The sequence below is a fragment of the Salvia hispanica genome, chromosome 5 (genome assembly GCF_023119035.1).
Source record: "Salvia hispanica cultivar TCC Black 2014 chromosome 5, UniMelb_Shisp_WGS_1.0, whole genome shotgun sequence".
Taxonomy (NCBI): domain Eukaryota; kingdom Viridiplantae; phylum Streptophyta; class Magnoliopsida; order Lamiales; family Lamiaceae; genus Salvia; species Salvia hispanica.
In genome coordinates this window covers 39,376,877-39,399,076 of record NC_062969.1, presented here as the reverse complement: position 1 = coordinate 39,399,076, position 22,200 = coordinate 39,376,877, and the positions used below count along the sequence as shown (strand labels likewise).

General features: G+C 35.3%; 5 protein-coding genes and 1 pseudogene across 6 annotated transcripts; 3 read left to right on the top strand and 3 right to left on the bottom strand.

Moving 5' to 3' along the window:
* Positions 1-3,403: 3,403 nt before the first annotated feature.
* On the bottom strand, positions 3,404-3,859 carry LOC125190037. Its single transcript, XM_048087238.1, has one exon. The coding sequence runs from the start codon at positions 3,857-3,859 to the stop codon at positions 3,404-3,406; it is 456 nt and encodes a 151-aa protein (XP_047943195.1).
* Positions 3,860-4,056: 197 nt separating this feature from the next.
* Positions 4,057-4,728, bottom strand: LOC125190036. The gene is made up of 2 exons (XM_048087237.1): positions 4,480-4,728; positions 4,057-4,395 (listed from the first exon to the last, which is right to left on the bottom strand). The coding sequence occupies exons 1-2, from the start codon at positions 4,726-4,728 to the stop codon at positions 4,057-4,059; spliced, it is 588 nt and encodes a 195-aa protein (XP_047943194.1).
* A 747-nt stretch (positions 4,729-5,475) lies between these two features.
* On the top strand, positions 5,476-8,075 carry LOC125190641 (U-box domain-containing protein 9-like). The gene is made up of 4 exons (XM_048087992.1): positions 5,476-5,612; positions 5,695-5,768; positions 7,034-7,280; positions 7,662-8,075. The coding sequence occupies exons 3-4, from the start codon at positions 7,035-7,037 to the stop codon at positions 7,815-7,817; spliced, it is 402 nt and encodes a 133-aa protein (XP_047943949.1). The 5' UTR covers positions 5,476-5,612; positions 5,695-5,768; position 7,034; the 3' UTR covers positions 7,818-8,075.
* Positions 8,076-8,876: 801 nt separating this feature from the next.
* LOC125191292 (U-box domain-containing protein 9-like) lies at positions 8,877-10,504 on the top strand. The gene is made up of 2 exons (XM_048088806.1): positions 8,877-9,230; positions 9,444-10,504. Exons 1-2 carry the CDS (start codon positions 8,886-8,888, stop codon positions 10,344-10,346), a joined length of 1,248 nt encoding a protein of 415 aa, XP_047944763.1. The 5' UTR covers positions 8,877-8,885; the 3' UTR covers positions 10,347-10,504.
* A 1,774-nt stretch (positions 10,505-12,278) lies between these two features.
* On the top strand, positions 12,279-19,457 carry LOC125186612 (annotated as a pseudogene).
* A 369-nt stretch (positions 19,458-19,826) lies between these two features.
* LOC125186614 (putative F-box protein At3g16210) lies at positions 19,827-21,393 on the bottom strand. 2 transcript variants are annotated; one of them, XM_048083014.1, is made up of 3 exons: positions 21,328-21,393; positions 20,312-21,027; positions 19,827-20,235 (listed from the first exon to the last, which is right to left on the bottom strand). In XM_048083014.1, the coding sequence occupies exons 2-3, from the start codon at positions 20,995-20,997 to the stop codon at positions 20,196-20,198; spliced, it is 726 nt and encodes a 241-aa protein (XP_047938971.1). In that variant the 5' UTR covers positions 20,998-21,027; positions 21,328-21,393; the 3' UTR covers positions 19,827-20,195. The 2 variants fall into 2 exon arrangements, with proteins under 2 accessions (XP_047938971.1, XP_047938970.1); XM_048083013.1 differs by having other exon boundaries at positions 19,827-21,027.
* Positions 21,394-22,200: the final 807 nt, after the last annotated feature.

Genomic DNA, 22,200 nt, shown 5'->3' with positions numbered 1-22,200 from the left:
ATGTTTGTTTTGTAATTTTTGAGTCAAGATGTAGATTAAAAAAAAAACTGACTAATGATCATCAATTAGTTGGACGAGAGTACTAAGAAATTAAGTATATATATAGTATATATATGGTCATTTTTATAATTCTCATTTAAAATTGTTGAATAATAAAATAGTTGGATGTGAATAATAATTAATGCTCCTACTATTGTTTTAATTTATTTTTATTAATTATATATCAAATTTATTTTTATTCATGATTTTGCATCAAGATATTGAATTAATGATTATCAGTTAGTTTAATGTTAGTATTATAAAATTAAGTGTACATTTATGTGGTTGTTCATAATTTATAATTTTAAAAATTATTTAATACTATTAAAATAGTTTGATCGAATGATTGTTTGTTTTAATTTATTTTTTATTGTTATATTCATTTCATAATTTTTTGAGTCAAAACGTATAGTGAAATCGACGTGATGATATTTAATTAGTTAATTAAGTATATTTACAAGAAGTTATATTTATAATTTATAATTTCGCTACTATTCCATTTAACAAAGAAATAGTTAGTTTTTTGAATAACTATTATTGTTTTAGTTTATTTTTATTATAAATAAATCAAAATAATAATCTTTAATTAGTAAGAATACTGAAAATTGAAATAAAAAATTATAATTAGTTGAATGATAATCCTAAATATTTAAATACATTATGTGACGTTCTTTTAGTGACTAAAATTTTATATGTCAATTTATTCAATTAAATTTTATTGTATAATACTGTAGCATTTAAAAGTTGAGTCTAATTACTCACCCCAGATTTTATTAAATGTATGATGAAAAATGTGATGAATCCAACTTTTTAGTTTTGATCTATCTATAATTATGTAGCTTTAAGATAGAACTACTTAATACTTTCCTAAATCTGTAGTTATTTAGTTAACAAACTTAATTTTTCCCTAAATAGTTAGGAAAGGGTAAATATGTGATATATAAACTAATTAATCATCATTAATGTAATTATAGATGTAAAATACCTAAAATATCCAATTTTGTATATACAATTTTTGTTAATTTATCATCGCCCATATAAAAAACTACGAAAAGGGTAATTATTATGGAAGATCGTTTATCATCAGTTAAGTAAAGTCCTATATTCATGCAAGATTTAAAATCTATAATCATGATATTTATTTCCTTAATTTAATCCAACATCCTCTCGCATGGAGTATATCATCATATTATTTGATTTAATCCATCGTCCTGAATTTAATCAGTTTTTCATAAATTTTGCAATTTTAATTAGATTCTCTCGAAGAATGTTGTGTACGTAGATTTTCTGTTGTTCAACCCCAGGATAGATACTAGTTAGTTTAAAAATCCAGTTAACTGTTAATATAACTTTGAGTAGTGATTTAGAGACATAATATCTCCATGCCATAATACTCCTATATTTTTTTACCATAAGAATAATTTATATATAGACTAATATACCCTTATTTCAAAAGAAAGGAAATTAGATCCGTTTGATTATAAAAGGAAAGTCTAATCAAAGCACATTAACTATTAACTTTCAATAACTTTGGAGAATTATAATTAAGTCATTAATAACACTCTTTAATTTTGCATAATATAAAAGGATTTGAATTGGTTTACCTTCAAATGAAAATTTTTATTTTATTTTATTCAAACACTAATATAAAAATTAACTTTTCAATTGAATTTGTTCATCTAATAGTAATCAATAGCAACTAATTATTTTATTATTAGATAATTCTTAAAATTCTAAATTATAAAAATAGTTATATACATATATATTAATTTCTTAGTATTATTATCAAACAAAACAATCAATTCTTTTGATCTAATTATTTTATGAGTACTAAATCACTTTTAAAATTTGACTTATTAGTAGTCATCCACATCTATTTATTTTATTGGTATTAAAAACTTACTCATTTTTATAGTCATTCATAATAAATTATTTTATTATTAAAAAATTAACTTTATACCATGAAATTACTACGATTAAATAGACGAAAAAACTTGTGATTATATTTTTTTTATCGAGATTCAACGTAATGTTCCAAAACTTAATGAATAAATTATGAGAGAGAAAGATAAAAAATTAAGAACAAATTTCCATAAATAAAAATGATAGTACTAATTACAGTGAATGGACCAAAATGAACATAACCAAAAGAATTAGTATTTTTATAAAATTATTAATGCATTGGAATTTTTAATTTTTGAAAAATATTTATTTTATTATATTTTCATTTTCAAACAAAAGAATAGGTGAAATTGATAAAAATTTTCTTATACTTGACACAAATCTTGTGTGTGGCCATCCTATTAATTTATTTGAATGTAAATTCATTTTAATGACAAAATGCTAATAGATTCAATATTCTTTTGTAAATTCAGTTTAATGACAAATTACATTGTTCCGTGAGAGACTAAAAAGGTTGAGCAGTAAATAAAATAACTATTCACAGATGGGACGGAAATGAAATACAGTACTATTTGACGAAGAGGGTAATAACAAAATAAAATGTGAATTCCACTTTTTTAAATAAGAGGAAACTAGTACTCCCTACAAATTTAGTCCTGAACTATACATTAATATTAATGCTGACTCCCATTCTTTAAAAAATGTCCCGACATGATTCTAACATTTGATACTCCATAATATTATTGGAAGAACTTTTTTCATTATTCCATGACTTTATTCCAATTTAGAGTGAGACGAAAATATCTATAATTATTAGGTATATTAATAATCGTGTTTGAAAATAAAGTAAAATGATCTCAATAAAAACCGCAAAATACAACTCCATCTCTTATTCGAATTTTCTTAATCACATACACACAAAACATACTTGCGATGCTTCTAAACTAATCGTAATTTGATCAACTATAAACGGGTGATAAGATTGCCACAATGTATGGTTATAAATTGGCGAGCACTAAACCTGTAAATGAACTTGAATTCCGTGGGATTAAAAATCACTTACTATATACCACCATTCTACGTTGTCCATTGCGAAATTATCCATTGAACAATTCAAATACGACAACACATTTACTACAAATAGAGGCCACTAAAATAGTAAATCAATATATTAAACTTACTAAAAAATTTTGAATCATGGAAAAGAGATTGGATGATCAATACAGTATGTCTTAAGGGCATCTACGGTGGGACGCCTTAAGCGACGCCCTCTGCACCGCCACGTCAGCATTTTATCCTCCTCTCATTCCATCTGTAGTGGAGCGGACTATAGCCCGTCCTAAGCGACGCCCTAAGCATTTTATCTATTATTTGAATATTTAAATACTTCAAAATTTGGAAAAAAAACTTCATTTCATTAAAATTAAAACATTACAATACGAAATAAAAAAACTACAATTTCTCAACGGCGGCGGTTGCGGTTCCAAACTTCTTCAATCATGTCGGTCATGAGTTGAGTATGGTCTTGTTGGTTGCGCATTGAGGCCTGTCGCTGTAGAACCGCACCGAAGCCCATCGGTAATCCTCGAGTGACAGGCGAGGTCGCCGTGCTGGAGCTAGATCCGGCTTCATCATCCACCCAATCGGTGACATGTCCACGTTCTTGTTCGGCTATAATGTTATGCATGATGATGCACGCATACATGACATCGGCGATGACTTCCTTGTACCAGAAACGCGTCGGACCTTTCACGATTGCCCACCGCGATTGGAGCACCCCAAAAGCCCGCTCCACATCCTTCCGCGCGGACTCCTGCTTTGCCGCAAACAAGACTCTCCTCTCACCAATTGGGCAGCTGATCGTCTTCAAAAAAACAGGCCACCTTGGGTATATGTCATCGGCCAAGTAGTACCCCATATGATGTGTGCGGCCGTTGGCAGTGAACTGGATGGCCGGGCCCGCGACCCCCGCACTGATCGGCGAATAGGGTGGACGAGTTGAGGACGTTGATGTCGTTGTTCGACCCGGCTACACCAAAGTAGGCATGCCAGATCCAGAGGCGGTGGTCAGCGACGACTTCTAGGATCATCGTCGGGTGGCTGCCCTTGTAGCCGCTAGTAAATTGGCCCCTCCACGCCGTCAGGCAGTTCTTCCACTGCCGGTGCATACAAATCGATGCTCCCTAGTATCACAGGGAAGCCGTGCACCGTCTCGTGCATCCGCATCAGGCTCTGGCAATCATCAGCGGTCGGGCATCGCAAATATGTGTCGCCAAAAGCCTCCACAACTAACTTACAAAATTTCTTGAGACATTCGCGGCCAGTTGTATCCCCGACGTGAAGGTACTCGTTCGAACATATCCGCCAAGTGCCGTAGGCAAACCGGCGGATCGCAACCGTGCACTTGTGCAATGGCGTAAGTCCGGGTCTGCCGCCGATCCCGTCTTCCCGAAACTAGAAGTACTCATCACGTCCCTCCAACGTGTGCACAATGCGGAGAAAAAGATCTCGGCCCATTCTAAAACGTCGATGAAAAACATTTGGGCCCCACCTTGGATTATCGGAAAAATAATCTGCGAACAGACGTTTGTGCGCTACGTCGTGCTCGCGGGGGACATACGTCCGACGTCGTATCGGGCGAGGGACCCGCGCCACCGCCGCCGCCTCCTCCCACTGCATTTGTGCCAAGCATTCCGCCTTGGCTTCATTAACGGCATCGAACAAGACTCGAGTCAAGGCCCATCTGCAGCCATCCGATGTACTCAAATCGTAGTCGCCGGGATTCATTTTTGAGACGATGAGAGAGAATAATTGAAGAGAAATTGAAGGGATGTGAAATTGGAGTGTGTGAAATGGTAGAGAATTGTAGTGTTTAAATAAGAAAATTTTTTGGAAAAAAACAAAACGCGTGAGCATCGTCCGACCCATCGTCCGCGTCGTCCACAGTGGCGGACGATGCGACGGACGATGGGGTATCCTCCTCGCATCGTCCGCGGACAATGTATCGGGCTCGGACGATGCATCGTCCGTCGCATCGTCCGCACCATTGCGGATGCCGTAATCATACTTGGAGCAATAATAGAAGATCTAGCCACAAACATGATTGAAAACATCAACAAAATCATGCTCTCGAGATATGGAATGATTACTCTTTCGATTGGACAAGACTTTTTTCTGGTAATTTTTTTTCTATTTCTCAAAAATTGATCAAAATGAAACACGCATAAAGATATACTAGTACTAGAATAAAAGGAATATTATATTATTGAGAAAATTATATTTGCAAAAGTAAAAAATATTTATAATTAGTTCATATTTGCATATAAAGAAAAAATATTTGTACTATTGTTAAATGTAGATGGAACTGAATTTTACTTTATTTCACTTCCACAAATTCAATTCCATCAAAATTTTAAAATCACGCGGATCTGACACGCGGATCTTTATTTAAAATCAGGCGGATCTTTCCGGGTCTAATATGTAAATGGGTCATACTATAAAAATACGAAAAACCAGATCCTTCCCGCCTTTTCTCTCAACTGCCCTAGCCCTAGCCCTAGTAGCCCTCTCCCTCTCCCTCTGCGACGGAATTTTCCCAATCTTCTCCGCCGTCGTGCGCATCATCTGCTCCGCCTATTTGTTACGCCATCACTTTTGCTCTTGTATCCGAGGTATTACTCACTTTTCATCTAAATTAACTTGTTAATTTTACGCCATCACTTCTCATTCGCCGCGTTTCCTGCCTCCATCTAGTACATCGGAAAGCAATCCGCCGCCGTGTGCATCATCTGCTCCGCCTAGTTGTTACGCCATCACTTTTGCTTGAGGTATTACTCACTTTTCATCTAAATTAGCTCCAATTTTATGCTATGATTGAAGTTCTCAAAATAACTTGTTAATTTCTTGTAATTCATGAATACTGTTTGCAAGTGTGTATTAATTTTATGCTATGTATTGTTTGCAAGTGTATATTAAATTTGCATAAGTATAATAATTGGGATTTGGCAAGAAAAAGAGCTTCTAATTGATTTAGTACAACATTATACAGTCAATGCAAACTGATAAAAAGACGACAACATAATAACTTATGAATTAGGTTATACATTTTCAGGGATTCTCTCCTCTCTACTCTCTCCCCCCAAACACCAAAACTGGCAAACTTTGTGACTTTGGAGGGGATACATTTTCTGGAGTATCTCGCAACAACCACTTTTCATATTGTCGAAACTTTTTGCTCCAAAGATTGTCCTGGAAACCATTACTTTTTTTTCTTGTATGGAGTTTTATGAGTGTTTTTTTGATTGAGCGGGTCAGGTCCAATACTAAGTCTCGGGACTATAGTGCTACGTTGGAGTAGTCTCCACTTATGAATCATAGTCATCCTCTTATAACAAAATTAATCTTAGGCTATCTCGAGCTAGTTCAATCTTGATAATCTTAGATCAATTTAATTTGAGTAACATCTCTCCACGCCAGTATGCTACTTATCAAGGCAAAATGAATTTATTAAGTATCCGTAGTACTATGTTATTCTCTGTTTTCTGCATATCAATGGTAGGTATACCTTCTGTCCTGCAGTACATAAGTCATAAGTGACACGTGGTGCATATCCACTGCATAGGTAGATCAAGTAGCCTTGAAAATAAGGAGTTTCTTTTCCTTCTCTATAGGTGAACTTAAAAAATGTGATTCATGGTTTAGAATTCTCTAACCATGATGATAATTAATAGGTGAAGAAAGTATAGCTTCAGAAAATCAGGACTGTGAAATTATAGCAGCCAACTTGGACTATTTGTAAGCATCCCACTAGTACTATTTGTTTGCTGTATATAGTAGTACATGTATCATTTGGTCTTCAATGAATATTCTCTATGATCACCTTGTATCATAAACTGAAATAAAAAAGAATTGATGAAAGTCTTGTTTACTTTATTTTGCCTGCTCACATGACAACTCTTCTTATCTTACTTCCTCTTACTACATGCCTACATGTATGTGTAGACTTCTCCATAGTAATAAAAAATACGGAGCCCTTTTGTCATCTCTAAATCGTATTTTCTTAGTCACAAGCACCTTTTGTTTCTCAAAACAGAATGGATTGCATGGATGTGGACTCTCTCGAGGTCAAGAGAGTGGTTCGTGAGTGTTTGACGGAGATTGAAGACAGCATTGATATGTCAACTATGGAGGATGTGCATACGGTGGAGAAAATGTTGACCATGTTGGCAAATTTGAAATTTAGTCAAGATGGCCGGGTCTCGATAGCGGTTCCTGAGTTGTTCCGCTGCTTGCTTTCTAAGAGACTCATGAGCGAGCCGGTGGTCATTTCTACCGGAGAGGTACTATAAATTAGAGATTAACGTATAGAGTGAGAGTTCAGAATTTTCACCTTCATTTAGCCTAGACATAGCATCTGCTGCAGTGTTATCAGCCCCTTTCTGGTACTTAATCTCATTGTCGGATTGCATCAGTCTTGCCATCCATGCTTTCTGAGTTGGTGTGGTCAACTTTTGCACCAAAAGATACCTCAAACTCTGGTGATCAGTCAAATATAGTAAACCATAGTGACACCACTTTTTGATGCAGCGTCCTTATTGCATAGATTTTTTACGCAACAACTATGATTATGTAATTGCTTTCTTGAATTTCATGGCATTTATCATGTTTTGAGCTTTGATTGGATATATTTTTGATGAATTTACAATAAATGATTTGTGCAGACATTTGATAAATCATCTATTCAGCCGGAGATGTATGTTATCCCCAACACCTTGCTCCATAACATGATTACAAGTTGGCGTAGAATTGAGCTACGGAAAGAAGACAATGTGGAGGAGGGGAAGGAGGAAGAGAAGGAAAAGGCCTCTGACCAGTAGAGAAATGCAGCTTTGTCCAGAGCACATATGATAGTAGACAGTAGACACCCTCTGATCTTGGCTTATAGCTGTGTAAATAAATCATCAATGGCAACTTCAGTAGTGTGAGACAAATTTTATGGGATGCGCATGCGTAAATTGTCAGTATATGCCTTGTTTTGGATGACTTTTGTGAGTATATACTTTGTCACTGTGTCTGCAAGGGCGTGTAAGAATTTCTTTTCCATTTTCAATGGATTCAATTGTTGGTTTAGTTAAGATACACTAGTAATTCTTTTGAGGGGTGAGTGATGAAGGAGTCCTGATATCCGGATTCCCTCGTCATTGAAATATTCTTCTCGGAATTTAAGTCTCAAGATATAAGAAAGTGGTTAATTGGTAAAGACACAGGAAATGGCAAGTTCCTTGACATTCTTCTTTTATTTATGAATGCCCTTTTCCTATAGCAAGAGCTCAGTGTTTTCGTTGTAAATATTTATGCATTGTATTGGCATTTTGGGGGCATAAATTACATTTTTCATGCATTTGAAGAATGGTGTAAATTGAATCGAAAGAGGCATTGGTTCTTGTCGATGCTATATTTGACTTCCTAGTTATATATGTATCTAACCCTATGATATGTTTAATCTCCTATAGTAATACTACGTTTTATGCCTTGAATTCGCGTTATTTATGTTGAAGGATGACGAGGGGCGTATCGTAAGGTAATATCTTACGGCTCTAAAGCCTCAAATTCATGTAGCAGCTTTTAGTGTAATGTTTATGATAAATTAAATTATTTTTTCAGTTCGCGACAAGTTGGATTAAATTAAATTGCTTAGAGTGAGAGCATCCACAGTTTTTAAATAGAGAGAAAACAAAATTAAAAATAAAGATATAGAAATCAAATTCCGAGTTATAAATAATGCAGTATTAATAGAGTAATAGAGAAAAGATTTATTTGAATTGAATTACTTCTCTCTTCGTCTTTTATAACGAACCGTCTTTCCCGCCAAATCAAATATCCCCTTTTTCGAGAGAGAAATCAAAAAACCCCTTTTTCGAGAGAGAAATCAAAAATCCCGAGAAATGGCAAGTAGTTCTTCGGAATCCGATGTCGATTTGGAAGAGTTGCTTTATGGCGATCCAGTTGCGGATTCCGACTCCGACATTGATATTGCCGCGGTCACCGATGCAGTCGTGTTTAAGAATGAGCTTAAGCGGCTATTGATTGCTTTTGTGGAGGAGGACGGCGTCAAAAAGTCGAATATGCAAAAGGCGAAGCAATTGCTGTCTGTTCTTCAGCAATTCAAAGGCAATTTCACTCAGAATCGTCGTGATCTCCCCTGGGACTACATTGTGGCGCCGGATGAGTTCTTATGCCCCATCTCCAACCAAGTTATGGTGGATCCTGTTATAATTGCATCCGGAAAGGTGTGATTTTCTGTTTTAATTGATTATTCGCACTACTATTTATTTAATCATGTTGGTGGTTGTGCATTTATGTGTGTTTAATTAGGGCTTTTCTGATTCTGGGAAATCGTTTATCTGTTACTATTAAATTTGAGTAGAAATGTTGGTATTTGGGGGAAATTGTTGAAATCGTGTATTTATATGTAGTTTTACTAGTATTTAATTGAATTGCAGACTTTTGATCGTTTGTCAATGGAGGATTGGTTCGATTCCGGGAATAGGAAATGTCCCGTATCTGGTGAAATACTGCCAAACACTGATATCACACCCAACAACAATATCCACGGTATTATAATGGCATGGTGTGTGAACAATGCAAAGCAACAGCTTGGCGTTGCCCTAGACTTCTCCACTTCTCCGAATCATCAATTGGCAATTCTCCGGAGCATGACACGCCTCCTCCACAGTGGCGGCGACCGTATGAAAAAGGCCTTTGCTGATTTTACCCTTGGTGTCTCTTCGATCATCTATGCTACTCAACGTAAAAGCAGGGATGAAGCTGAATCTGGAGCTGACATGAATGTTAGGTATAGGGCAGCTGAAGCCTTGACCTTAATAGCCACTCTAGAGTGTAATAAGAAAAAGATCGGGAAGATGGGTGCATTTTCTCGACTCAAGGCACTCTTGGAAGAAGGAGATGCCGTGGCGATGTACCAAGCTGCCACTGCAATTTGCATATTGTGCACTGTCGAAGAGAACAAGGTGAGAGTGGCTAAGGAAAGAGGACTTGTTGAACTGGTCCTTAGAAAGATGAAGGATGCGGTGTTACTTTCTGAGATGCTGGAAATTGTCCTCCAACTTTCCACCAACAAAACAGCAACCGAGAAGATGGCAGAGTATGATCTTATACCCCTCCTGTTCAAAATAATAAGAGACAATGTCCTTCCGGACATTACAGAGAGCTGCGTGGCTGTTGTGGACAGCATCTGCTGCACGTTGGATGCGTTGGTTTCACGCGTGAAAGAAGAGGATGACATGCATCACACACTGTCTTGGCTGTCTGGCCTCGGAGAGGAAGCAACTCCCAAGTCAAAGTCTCATGCCACTAACATCCTTGAAATGTTTAACAGAATCTAGGTTACTTTTAAGTAGTACTCCTACTAGTACCTACAATTTGTGGTTTGAACAGGTTTATCTTCTCCTATATACATTGAAGAAACTTGTGGAAGCTATGGTTTAGCATTTTTTTTACCTTCAGATATCCAATAAGTAAAATTGTTGTGTTTGTGTGCTTATGGCTATGGGTGTTTGTTATTTGGGTTTAATATACAATTGAGTTGAATGTAGAAAATAAACCTTGAGACCAAGATTAGGTAAAACAGAACTATTTCTTTCTTTACATATTGGGCTATAATAGTTCAATGACGATTAAAAAAACTAGTTGAATCGTTTTTTAATGAATGACGAGTCTATATATCCTACCCATTAATCGTTCTACTCCACCATTGGCTCATGAACGGGGGAAAACTCCATTTACTTCGACTTCATTGCTAGCAATACTCGTCAAACCGAGGCCTCTGCCTATCGACACCGACAACGAGCTCTTTCGTTGTTTGTCTGACTTCAATAGTTTTACTTTTATAGATTCGTCATTGATTATGATGAATAAGTATACCAAAAAATACATAGGCATTTATATATAGGCATTTATATATTTGTAACGGGGTTGGGCCTTTAGTTATAGAATATTACTATAACATTATGTAATCAGAAGGTCAAAGTATTACACTTCAAATTTTAAGAAATATTATAAAATAAGCAGAATAAAATAAATTATAAAATATAAATTCTAATTTTATACTATAAAATATGAGTATAATGATTTAGCATAGTGTAAGATTCATTTATTTAAATAAAAAAATAAATGAAATTGTAAATTATAGACATTTCAATATAATACTAAAATAAAACGATATTTCGTGGAAAAAGTACTAAATATACTTCTCAACCATATTCGTCACACCAAAAACAAAGCCAAAAAGATGAAGTTAATCGAATTATTCAAATAAAGCTATGAAATAGGTGCTTGTAACTGTAGAAAGTTAGTAAATCTACAACAATATTAGTGCATTAATATGATATGATATGATATACTATATTTTTTCTCTTTAATATTCAAGATGTCATATGAATTATGTCACGCTTCATTAATTTCTTCCTGTTCTCATCTCATGACGTGTATTATGCATGCTCAGATACAATAAAACAATATTTAAAGAAAAATAGAAAATAAGAAAAAGGAAATTAATGAAACCAACCGTAATATTCATATTTTACTAAAACAAACAACGATTAATTGTCGTCGAATATGCATATTAATGAGAAAGAAAAATAGCTGTCGATGAAGTAGAATTTGTGTAGAGTTTCAAAGTTCTAACAAATTTCAATTCAATAAACATTACTCCTAATTAAATATTCAATCGTTTTATAAAGGTCAAGTTGAGAGAAAATAATGACAATTAGTCAAATTTAATTATTTCCTGCAATTTTAAAAATAAGACATAATTGTTGATGTTTTCAATCACATACATGAAACTACTTTTTTTATGAATAAACAACATTAGTTAATTCAATAATAATGAAATTTATGCACTGTATGAATTTCCATTGTCATACTATTAGATATAATTTCACTAAAAATTATTCCATATAGTAAGATAAATGTAAAATTTAATCAAATTTATGATTTTTCGACATATACGCTTTTATAACATCTACTCCCTCCGTCCGCGAATAAGAGTCTTATTTTTCCATTTTAGTCCGTCCGCGAATAGAAGTCTTGGTTCACTTTTACCGTAAATGGTAATAAGGTCTCACCTTCCACTAATTCATTCATCTCCCATCTCATTTAAAACTAATACTATATACAAGTGTAAGGGGGAGTGTTATATTGCTAACTCATAACTTAATTGCTAACTACAACTAAATAATAGTCAGTAGATATTCGAGTATATTTTTATAACGTCTTATTCTTATCAATAGCTTCAACAAAATGAATTACATTAATCTTCTCTGATGATTTAATTTGTAAAACAAAAATCAATTGCCTTTCGCCCACCATTTTTTCCCCCTTTCTGGTTTCTACAAATTCACTCAATCTTCAAGCTCAACTCTGCAGATTTTAGCAAATTCGGAAACCTTAATCCTCTCCATTTCAGGGAATCTATTCATCTGTATCCTCGCCGTCGTTCTCCCGGGTCCACACCTTCACGAGCATACACAGAGAGGCCGAATTTTGATGTAAGCGTTAAATGTATCATGGATTAATCTTCAATTGACTACAATTGATTGAGTCTTTAGTTGATAGCAATGATTCTGATTCTGATTATAATGTGAGTATTTGGATTTTACTTATATGAATTCTTCAACTAGATACATTCTGTGGTGCAAAGAAAATTCAAATTTCACAAGTTTTTTGTTCTTGCATGTTTATGTTAAGAATGTATGATTACTGATGCTCAATGTGGGGATGCTGATTCGATGTTTATTGTTTTTTGTATCGTTAATGGCAAGATCAGGAAATATGGTGTGATGCTGAATGCTGAGGATATGATTTTGCTGTATGTGCTTGAAGTGCTTCTGTAACTGTATAATCCAAATATTTTGATTGTTTTATGGACTTAGTTCAAATTGCACATACATCCATACACATTTTCATAGCATAGTATATATATATACATATAGTCCGCAAAGTAAATTGCAGATAAACTGGCATTTTGGAGCTAGTTGTTTCTATGTCATATCTGCAAAGCACTTTCTGAACCTTTGTGTGGAACATTATTTACTCCAAAAACACCAAAAGTTAATTTATTAGGAACTTGTTCTCTTGGAGAAACACATTTATCCATAGCTTACCTATTGATGTATGCATATAGAAAGTTAAAATCATTCCAATGAGAAACCCGAGTTGCAAAACCATGAAGTATCCTTATCTACTGTGCACCACCCTACCTACTGGGCCACACTGCAAACCACAAGTATAATTCAAGGCATAATACCTGGAAGCTTATAATACACACGCACGGTCTGGAATTTACATCGCTCCATCTTTCTTCACATTCTACTCTAGCTAGTGGAATACTCAACCAACTGTTGTTACATCTACCATGAACAAAGTTAAGAATTGATCAAGCAGCCGGCATTCATATCGAATTCCTTCCTTCCATTCTTGTTTTGACATGGTCGACTCTTCATGGTTTTTAAAGTAGGCCGAAATGAAAGCTGGTTAGATGCGACTTTTGTACTAATCCGATTTGACAAACGTGCTTCTTCTTATAACTATTGCAGATTCTTAGTATTAGTTTAGAATTTTCTATTCTTTTTTTCCTTTTTTGCTTTTCGGTATGCCCTAAAATCCATGCCTCGTAGTTTGCTACCTCTACTATCTACATCTTGATTTTGTCATGTATGCATTTAATCTTTTCTTTCTCAGTTTGACCTGTCCATATCATGTGGCAGAACGGTGGAACATAGAAGCAAATACTCAAAGGCAGCGGAAGATTGATTTAGTATGCAGCCCTATTTCTGCTGAACAAGCTGATGTGACATACTCCCTCCGTCCCATAAAAGTTGAGACAAAACTTTTGGGCACGGAGATTAAGAATTTATATTAAATAAATAGGAGAGATGAAAAAAGTAGGGAAGATGAGAGAGGGTAAAGTAAATGACTGAATAAAGTAAGAGTGATTAGATGTTTTGTCTTTAGTTAAAAAAAAGGAAATGACTCAACTTTGTTGGGACGGACTAAAAAGGAATACGACTCAACTTTTATGGGACGGAGGGAGTATAATTTTTTGTTCTAGTTGATGTAACATGATTTGCTCAAGTATTTTGTCCCTTATATTCTTAACTGCCTATTTCCTTTTCTTGTTCCTTGATTTATTTGATGTTTGGAACTTCCTAATAATACTATTTTATTGTTTGTTTGTCTCTTTTAGGACAGTAATTTTTCTGGAAGTACACACCCAGCAGCAGCTGATGCTCGGCACAAGAACACAGAACCAATTGACAACAACAAGCTAGGTGGTGATGTAAGTAAAAGAAAAGAAAGCCGTAGTCGGGCTACTACCTCTTCTGGCAGGGGACGGGGTTCTCGTGTTAGTGATCAGGCAAGAAATCATCGTATTTCTCCGTCAATTGGACAGGTCGAAAACTCCCCTTGTAAGGTGTGTCCATTATGTTAGTTACTTTATCCTTGTTATGCGAAGCTTCTGTCATCACATGATAGTCATATGATTTCATTAATTCTGTTGTTTAATTAAATTAATATATAAGTGTTTTGTTGGTTTTGGTATGCAGGATGGACTCGTTAAAGAACAGCTTGGGCATGATGGTCACCCCTCAATAGAGGTTTTAAATTGTGTTTAGATCTTTACCCTGTCAAAATTCTAAAACCTGAACCTAAGAGTTCTTAGTATAACTAACACAACTTCCTTAGATATTTATTTTTAGCATTAGTTTTGAGATTCCAGGATGAAGGAACTACACTACGAGCAAAGGTTTCAGCAATGGAGGAAGAACTGAAAAAATCATGTGAAGAGGTCTCGGAGTTCCCAGAATAAATGTGAACGACTTGAAAATGTTGTTGGCGGTTTCTCCTTTTTATTTGTACTTGAGTCAAAATTATGATTGTTATACTTGTAAGTGAAGTTTCGACCTTAAAAGGAGAATCCCGTATTAAGTTCTTTACATCCATTTTTTCCTTTACTCAAACAGGAGCTTAAGGATATCAGAGATTATGAACAGATGAAACCTAAGGTTTGCCTTCTCTAACCTGCACAGATTTTGGCTTGTGATTCTCATAATTATTGTATATTCTGTCTTATTTTACTCTAAGGCAGTCTCCTTTTATGTTTAAATTTTGAAAAGTCAGAGATTGAATTTCACCGAATAGTATATTAACGTGTAAGGTCTGATTGCGATTCTGATTTGCCTGACACTTGGATTTAGCTCCTCAAAGAGGTTGGATCAATGTTCTGGTCGAGCAGTTATTTTCTTTTGTTTCTTCCAATGCAGAGAATGAAAGTAATATTTGATTTATTGATGTCCGTATTAAAAGCTGAAAGACAAGAGGCAAGGATGAGAGTACACCAGGATTCCCTCAGACTTGGCAACATTGGAGTAGTCAGGTATTTGGAAATAGATCTGGGGTTTTCAGAGGGTTGTAATGGACTACGTAGAGACTAAAGATATTTGCTTCCAGTTGTAAAATCGTAATGTTTTTAATGCCTGAAATGAATTATGGAGATTAACAGAAATGAGAAATCTATCTAGATTCAGGAAAAGCTCTTGATTTATTTTGATCGACTTATTTGTACTTAATATTGCCATAAAAAAGATTTACTATTTTCTGTTTTTTTTTTCTTTAACGAAAATACATATGAATCACCACAGTATTATTTAACAAGATGAATAATAAATTTCTATGCTGCTGCGCTCCCTTAGATTTTTTTTATTATTTTTTTTTATCATTTTGTAACTGGTAATCTGTATCATCTAATTATTTATTTCCACTCCTTTTCTTTTCAATGAACTTTTGGCACGATCATATCTGAAGCGTGGGAGGATGGACAAGCCATGAAAGATATCAATGCCCAACTTGTATGCTCTTCTATGCTTTAACTAATATGTTGAATATTTACTGTTTCTTATTTGTGTAAAATCTACTAGCATGAAAATATAAATGTCACTTGTCGTCATATGCTGCATGATTCCTGGACGCCATATGAGCTCATCACGTCCAAAAGTTCTTTTGGTTTAATTTTCAATTTCTCAGATGTGGCCTTGCCTCTATGGAGCGTTTGATTCTTCCCATGGTGTTTCCAGTGAAGTTTGGCTCCATTTACATAAATTTATTTTCTTATACAGTTATACTCATCCTGTAAAAATTTTTTGCTTTGTTTAATTGGGTTTTTATGGCAGAGGAGTTTGTTGGAAATGAAGGAGGGAATTGAAAGACAGAAAAACTCTGTACAAATGACAATTTGGTAAAAATATTTATCAAATCTTGTGCTGCTCTACTTATTGATTGTCTCAGTGTACTTTCTGTAATTGGCAAGATTTTGAGGTGATCTTTATAGATATCCTCTGCTAAAAGTATTTCAAAAGTTGATATGATAAAGATGGTAATGATACTTTAGGTTGGAAGAAGGATCTAGTTTTTCCCATTTAGATGGCAGTTAGAAAAAATATTGATAGTGGTCTGCTAAATTGTATTTTAAAAGTAAGAAACTTCCCGGCTTCCTCATTTTGTTGTTGGTCTTAGGGAAGGAACTTCAAACATTCTTATGCTGTTTTTGAGCTATTCCTTGGTTTCCTTCATGGAGCAAATTTTGTATTTGTTCTTTTAGTGCTACAAGGATGTTATAGCACCGGAGTGAACAAGTACAATTTGTAATTAACCTACTGATAATCTTGCCTATATATCATACAGATATACGGCTCAACAGCTTTTTTAAACTTTTTTTTTCGTCTTATTGTCTCAAAGTTTTGTTTGATTCTTTTCCCTAGTATAATGAAAACTATTTTATGTTTTGCCTTGTCCTGACAAGGGTGAGGTAGCTTATGCAGATGGCAAGGTTCAGGAAGAAGATATTCTCATGCAAGATGAAATTATCAAGTCTCGCCTAGCCAGCATCAAACTGGTAAGCATGTTTCCTTTTTTAGTTCTTCCCTTTGTTTTTCTTGATAATTTCATAATTTGCAATTTTGCACATTCACTATCTTTAGGAGGAGGAAGCTGTACTGTGTGAAAGAGAGCGTCATGAATTGGAAAAGGGAAGATTAATACGTGAAATGAAACGTAAAAGGGACGAGGATGGCTCTCGTTTCAACAATTTTCTGATATCGAATATCCGTTATGCTCTGTTAAACCTCTAGTGCAGTCACAGTAACTCAAGGCTGATATGAGGACATAAAAAAGATGATACTTGATAGAACTACAGCATTGTCTTAGTTGAGGCAAGACTTAGTTGTTGAGACAGAATCATAGAGAAGAATGGGTTGTGAGATGGAGAGTGATCAGCCTGAGGATTTGGACGTCGTGATGACCTCAATGTGGCCGGAGGACATTAGCGAAGCCAGTAGGCAGTTTAATGTGGAGAGGCTCGGAGCAGATCAAGACATGTTGGAGGAGGTCACCATCAACGAAGAGCCCAACATAGTCAATTTCCAGAGGCTGATGATGGAGCTCACAAACTTTGGGAGTTCAAGCAGGCCAACGTCGTGCGCCTCTTGAGAGAGGAGCTCGACCAGCTCAGCAAGCAGCAGCAGGAGGTAGAGCTCAAGAAGCTCGAGATATCGGAGGAGCATCGTTGTCAGAAGGACGGATATGGTGGGGACAAGCGCCCCATCTCCATTCTTGACGAGAATCTGAGGTATCTGTACCAAGAGGCTCCCAAGAGGAGGAAGGAGGACGTTGTCTCCCAACTCCCAAGGGGAGATTGTAGCTATAGACGAAGCAGCAAGCAATGCATCTTGAGAAGCTTCTGGAAGCTATCCTTCAAAGGGAGCAAGTGTTGATGGAGAAACTGCAAGAGAATATAGATAGTTTGGAGAGGCAGTCGACTCTGTGGAGGATCTGTCTCAGTTCTTGGAGAAAGCCGATAACTTCTTGCATTTCGTCCTCCAAAATGCCCCTGTTGTTATAGGCCTTCAGGTGTAGATTTTTTCTCATCCGGGATACTCACATTGTGGTTTGGTTCAAGGCTGACATGGATTCTAACGTTTTGCAGGATAAGGGTATGCGTTATAGGTTCATCTTCAATCACTTCCCGAGCTTGGGAGAGCAGGTATGGCTATGTGATCCTGTCTTGTCTGAAAGACATTTTGGTGGAGCATCTGCCACTATAATTCATCGGATTAACTGATTTTACAGGATATCATAGGCAAAACGGACATGAAAATCTTTACTGGCACTGGCGTGAAGGAATCCCAAGAATTTAAAAGGGAGGTTTTGGAACGCGGATTGCCTGCCAAGAGGGAGATCACGTTTGAAACAGAGCTGTTTGGTTCACAGAAGTTCTTGATCTATGTGGAGCCTGTTTCAGCAAGGCAGGAGAGACCACTTGTGTGAGTTACATGGGAATGGAAGTTACTGATCAGGTTATATTCCATCGATCCACGTACATCTTGAATCGTTAACTCAATCCAAAAAACTTGTTGCCTCCAGCCTCACAACGTTGCGTTGTGTAATGGCTCCAATGCCGGTCAGGAAAAGGGAGGAGATGGCGAAACTCAGAGAGGAGATGGCTGTGCAGAAAGCTAAGGAGATGGATCTTAACATGACGATCCATATTACAGGTTATTCATCTTATAGTTAGTTGATTAGTTAGATTGAATATCAAAAAAATGGTAGCTGATTCGGTAGCTAGCAGAGGACAATGCGCACGAAGCAAATGCTGGCGACAATGTCTCATGAGATAAGGTCTCCTCTCCTGGAGTTGTGAGCATGACGGAGATTCTTGCAACCACTAACCTCGATAAAGAACAAATGCAGCTGATGTCTTCTGAAGATTTGGTTTTCCAGCTGATCAACATTATCGATCCTTGGTCTCTCCAAGGTGGAGTCAGGTGCGACACTTTATTTTTGAATTTTTTGTTTTGTTGGTGTAGCTAGTAAGATAGGTCTAGACATGAGGTGGGGTTCGTTGTGTCTCTTATGAAACTTAGGCCGAGGGAGGTAATGAAGCACGTGTTTCAGACAAAAGCAGCTCACATCAGGAGGACATGTAGCAGGAGATGTCCCGATAGAGTTATGAAAAGGATCTATTGTTATGTTCTAGGTTATTGGGATGTGCTGAGGATTCGACATATTCTTATCAGCCAATACGAATGGCAATGTACATGCTAACCACCCTTATTGTGAAGAATCCGAGCTCCAAACTGTGACCAAAGTGGTGATGAAATGGATCAAGACAAGGAGAGTCGAACGAAGGCTGAAGAACGAGTAGTATAATCTCTCTCCACTCCAGGCAATGTGCTCATAACTCTTTGATGCTATCTGTAGGGAACGCATAAGAGCAGCAACATGAACTGAGTCCAACACGCACATCGATGAATCAACACTAGCCTCATCACTCCTTGATTTGAAGATAGGATGATAATAATATCCTTGTACTATTTGTATTATTTACGCTAATGATGAGCTTAGCTGCGTCATCAGATTTTTTCCATCTATACAATAATGAATTATGGAAAATAAAAAATAGGTAAATCTTAATTATGAAATAACCATTTTCGGCTGATTTCAGTTATATTCCTTAGAGAATGGAAGGCATAATAATAAAATTATTTAAATGATTCAACTTTTGTTCATGCAATATACAAAGTAAAAGATCGTGGACAAATTATTAAGTGGAGTATTAGATTATAATTAACAATTTTAAGAATTATTTAATAATAAAATAATTGAATGCAAACAATTTTTGTTTTAATTATTTTACTATTCTAAACCAATTTTTTTCAATTTTATTTTCTTTTTTAGCAAGACGAAGAATACACTAGAAAATCGATATAATGATCATTAATTAGTTGAATGGTAGTATTAGAAATTAAGAATATTAAAAATCGATGGTACTAAATGAACAAAAGTAATCAATACAAGTAAAATGATAGTAAGAAAGAGAAAAGAATAATTCTAAAATCAAAATGAGATTATATTCTCCATGCCCAGAATTCTTTTGAGGGGAAGAAATCTTGGAGTTAGATGAATTGAGTTGATTCTGTACCAACAATCTTCAGATATATGTCCAAACGAATCAACTTTTCTAACCTTTCTACTCTTGCCAGAGTAGTATAAGAAATGCCTCCCTTCCCATAATAACAACATGTCACCGTTTCTATAAACTTTGATAGGATGAACAAATTTTTTGCAGTAATCTCCATCATCAGTATGCCTACTGGAAAATATACCAAGATGAGGTACTCTCATGACCTTGATCCAACATTTCTCCGCTTGTTCATATTCCTTCAACAACCATATGAACGAATTATAAGATGCTTCATCGTTGTAAAAACACAGGTAATCCCCCAAAGTACACAACCTCCCCTTGATTCCTACGCTTTTAGGAGGCACGGAGAAAGTGCTAAAACGTTCTGTCTCAAGATCAAAGCAACAAACATAAGGAATTCCCCTCCTATTTGAGACCAACCAGTGGAGATTGCCACTAACATATGCACCAACGGAGGTATAACAGCGATCAAACGAGGGGTTGGCAGCTTCAACGCCCCTCCACAAAGAACCCGCTTCAAGAGCGTATACTTGAAAACCGGTTTTAACATTATGACAGACAATCTTATGTTGTCCGGTAATTTTGCTGACTCCAAATCCATAATAATCTCCCCAAAGAGGGCTAGTAGGAGGCCCACGAAGCTCAACAAAATCACGGGTGAACGGGTTACATACATAAAGATCTTTATGGTCATCTTTCAAAAGAAGCAAACCATTGGCCGAACCTTGTATTGTTGATGCTCGAGGGAAATTAAACTTGGTGAATAGATCCTCCTTGTGCTCGTCTTCCAGTTTGAAAACATTGAACCGATTTGAATCCTTGGCCGGCATCGAGACAACAACTACGAGGGGATGGGACTTGTGAAAATTGTCACTCTCAATGAGATTGAGCCATGTTTTGCAAACGCATTTGCAAGTTGAAATGTTTTTGGGAGTGAGTCTCAATAGGATATGGATGATCGTGTCAGATGGAAGGTTTCTGAACAAATCTTGCTCCATTTTTGGATAGAACACTTGCTAACTTCTAACCTATAATCACATAAAGAAAAAACAATATATGAGCATAGATTACAAATACTGACAAAATCTTGTATTATTATTAAGTTAATTGATATTAATTCATCATAATATAGAATTAATTCGTCTCAAAAACTAAGAAAGACAACGAATCACAGATATTGGGAGAATGGCATCTGACGGATTAAATAAAAAGCACAGATTATATCAAAAAATCAAAAACCTAATTCAAATACTACCAATTAAGCCACTCTCTAATCCATATCAGATATTCAATTAAATAAAAGTAGACATAGAAGAGGAGATTATTACCTTCTAACGAGAGAAACGTTGAATTTGGGAGAGGGAGAGGGAGTGCAAGCGGCGGCCAAGGTTTCTGAAAAACCGTAATTTTTATACTCCATATTATATATATAGAGCAGCGGCCGAGTAAGACTATTAAATATTTCCCATAATTATCATTACTTTATTTTTTTACTTCGAAATATACGATTTAATACATTTTGGTCCATTACCATACCTGTTAAATCGTGCGGGTTGAGTTGTTATCGTGTCAATCCATTATTAACCCAATCCAATAAGGTTAAACCCAACCTAACCCAAAATCATCAGATTTTTATCGAGTCTCAACCTAACAGATACGTGTTGGATTCGTGCGTGTTATCGTGTACCCAAAATAGTCAACCCTCTGTTAATGATATTAAATTAGCTTGACACGACACGATAACGACTAAAACATAATGTTATTATACGATTTAAACATGATATTGCACGATAAAATAAAAAACTATTAAATTAAAATAATTATTTTCTTAATCAAAATAATAATATTAAAGTATAGTAATATTAAATATAAATAATTAAATTAAATAATTAAGAAATTAACTTTTAATAAAATCTAAGCATAACATTTTTTTAAAATTCATAAAAAAATAATTAATATTTTTTTAATTTATAAAATTAAAGTGTAGTATTTTTAAATTGACTAAAATTAAAGTATAATATTTTAATTTAATTAAAATTAAAGTATAATATTTTTTAATCAACAAAAATAACTAAAATTAAAGTTTAATAATTTTTTAATTAATAAAGGTAATTAATTTTTTTCTTTAACGTATAACCCAAACTCGATCTGAACCAACCCGTTATCTCTGGGTTCTTATTGGGTCGACCCTATAAGGACCC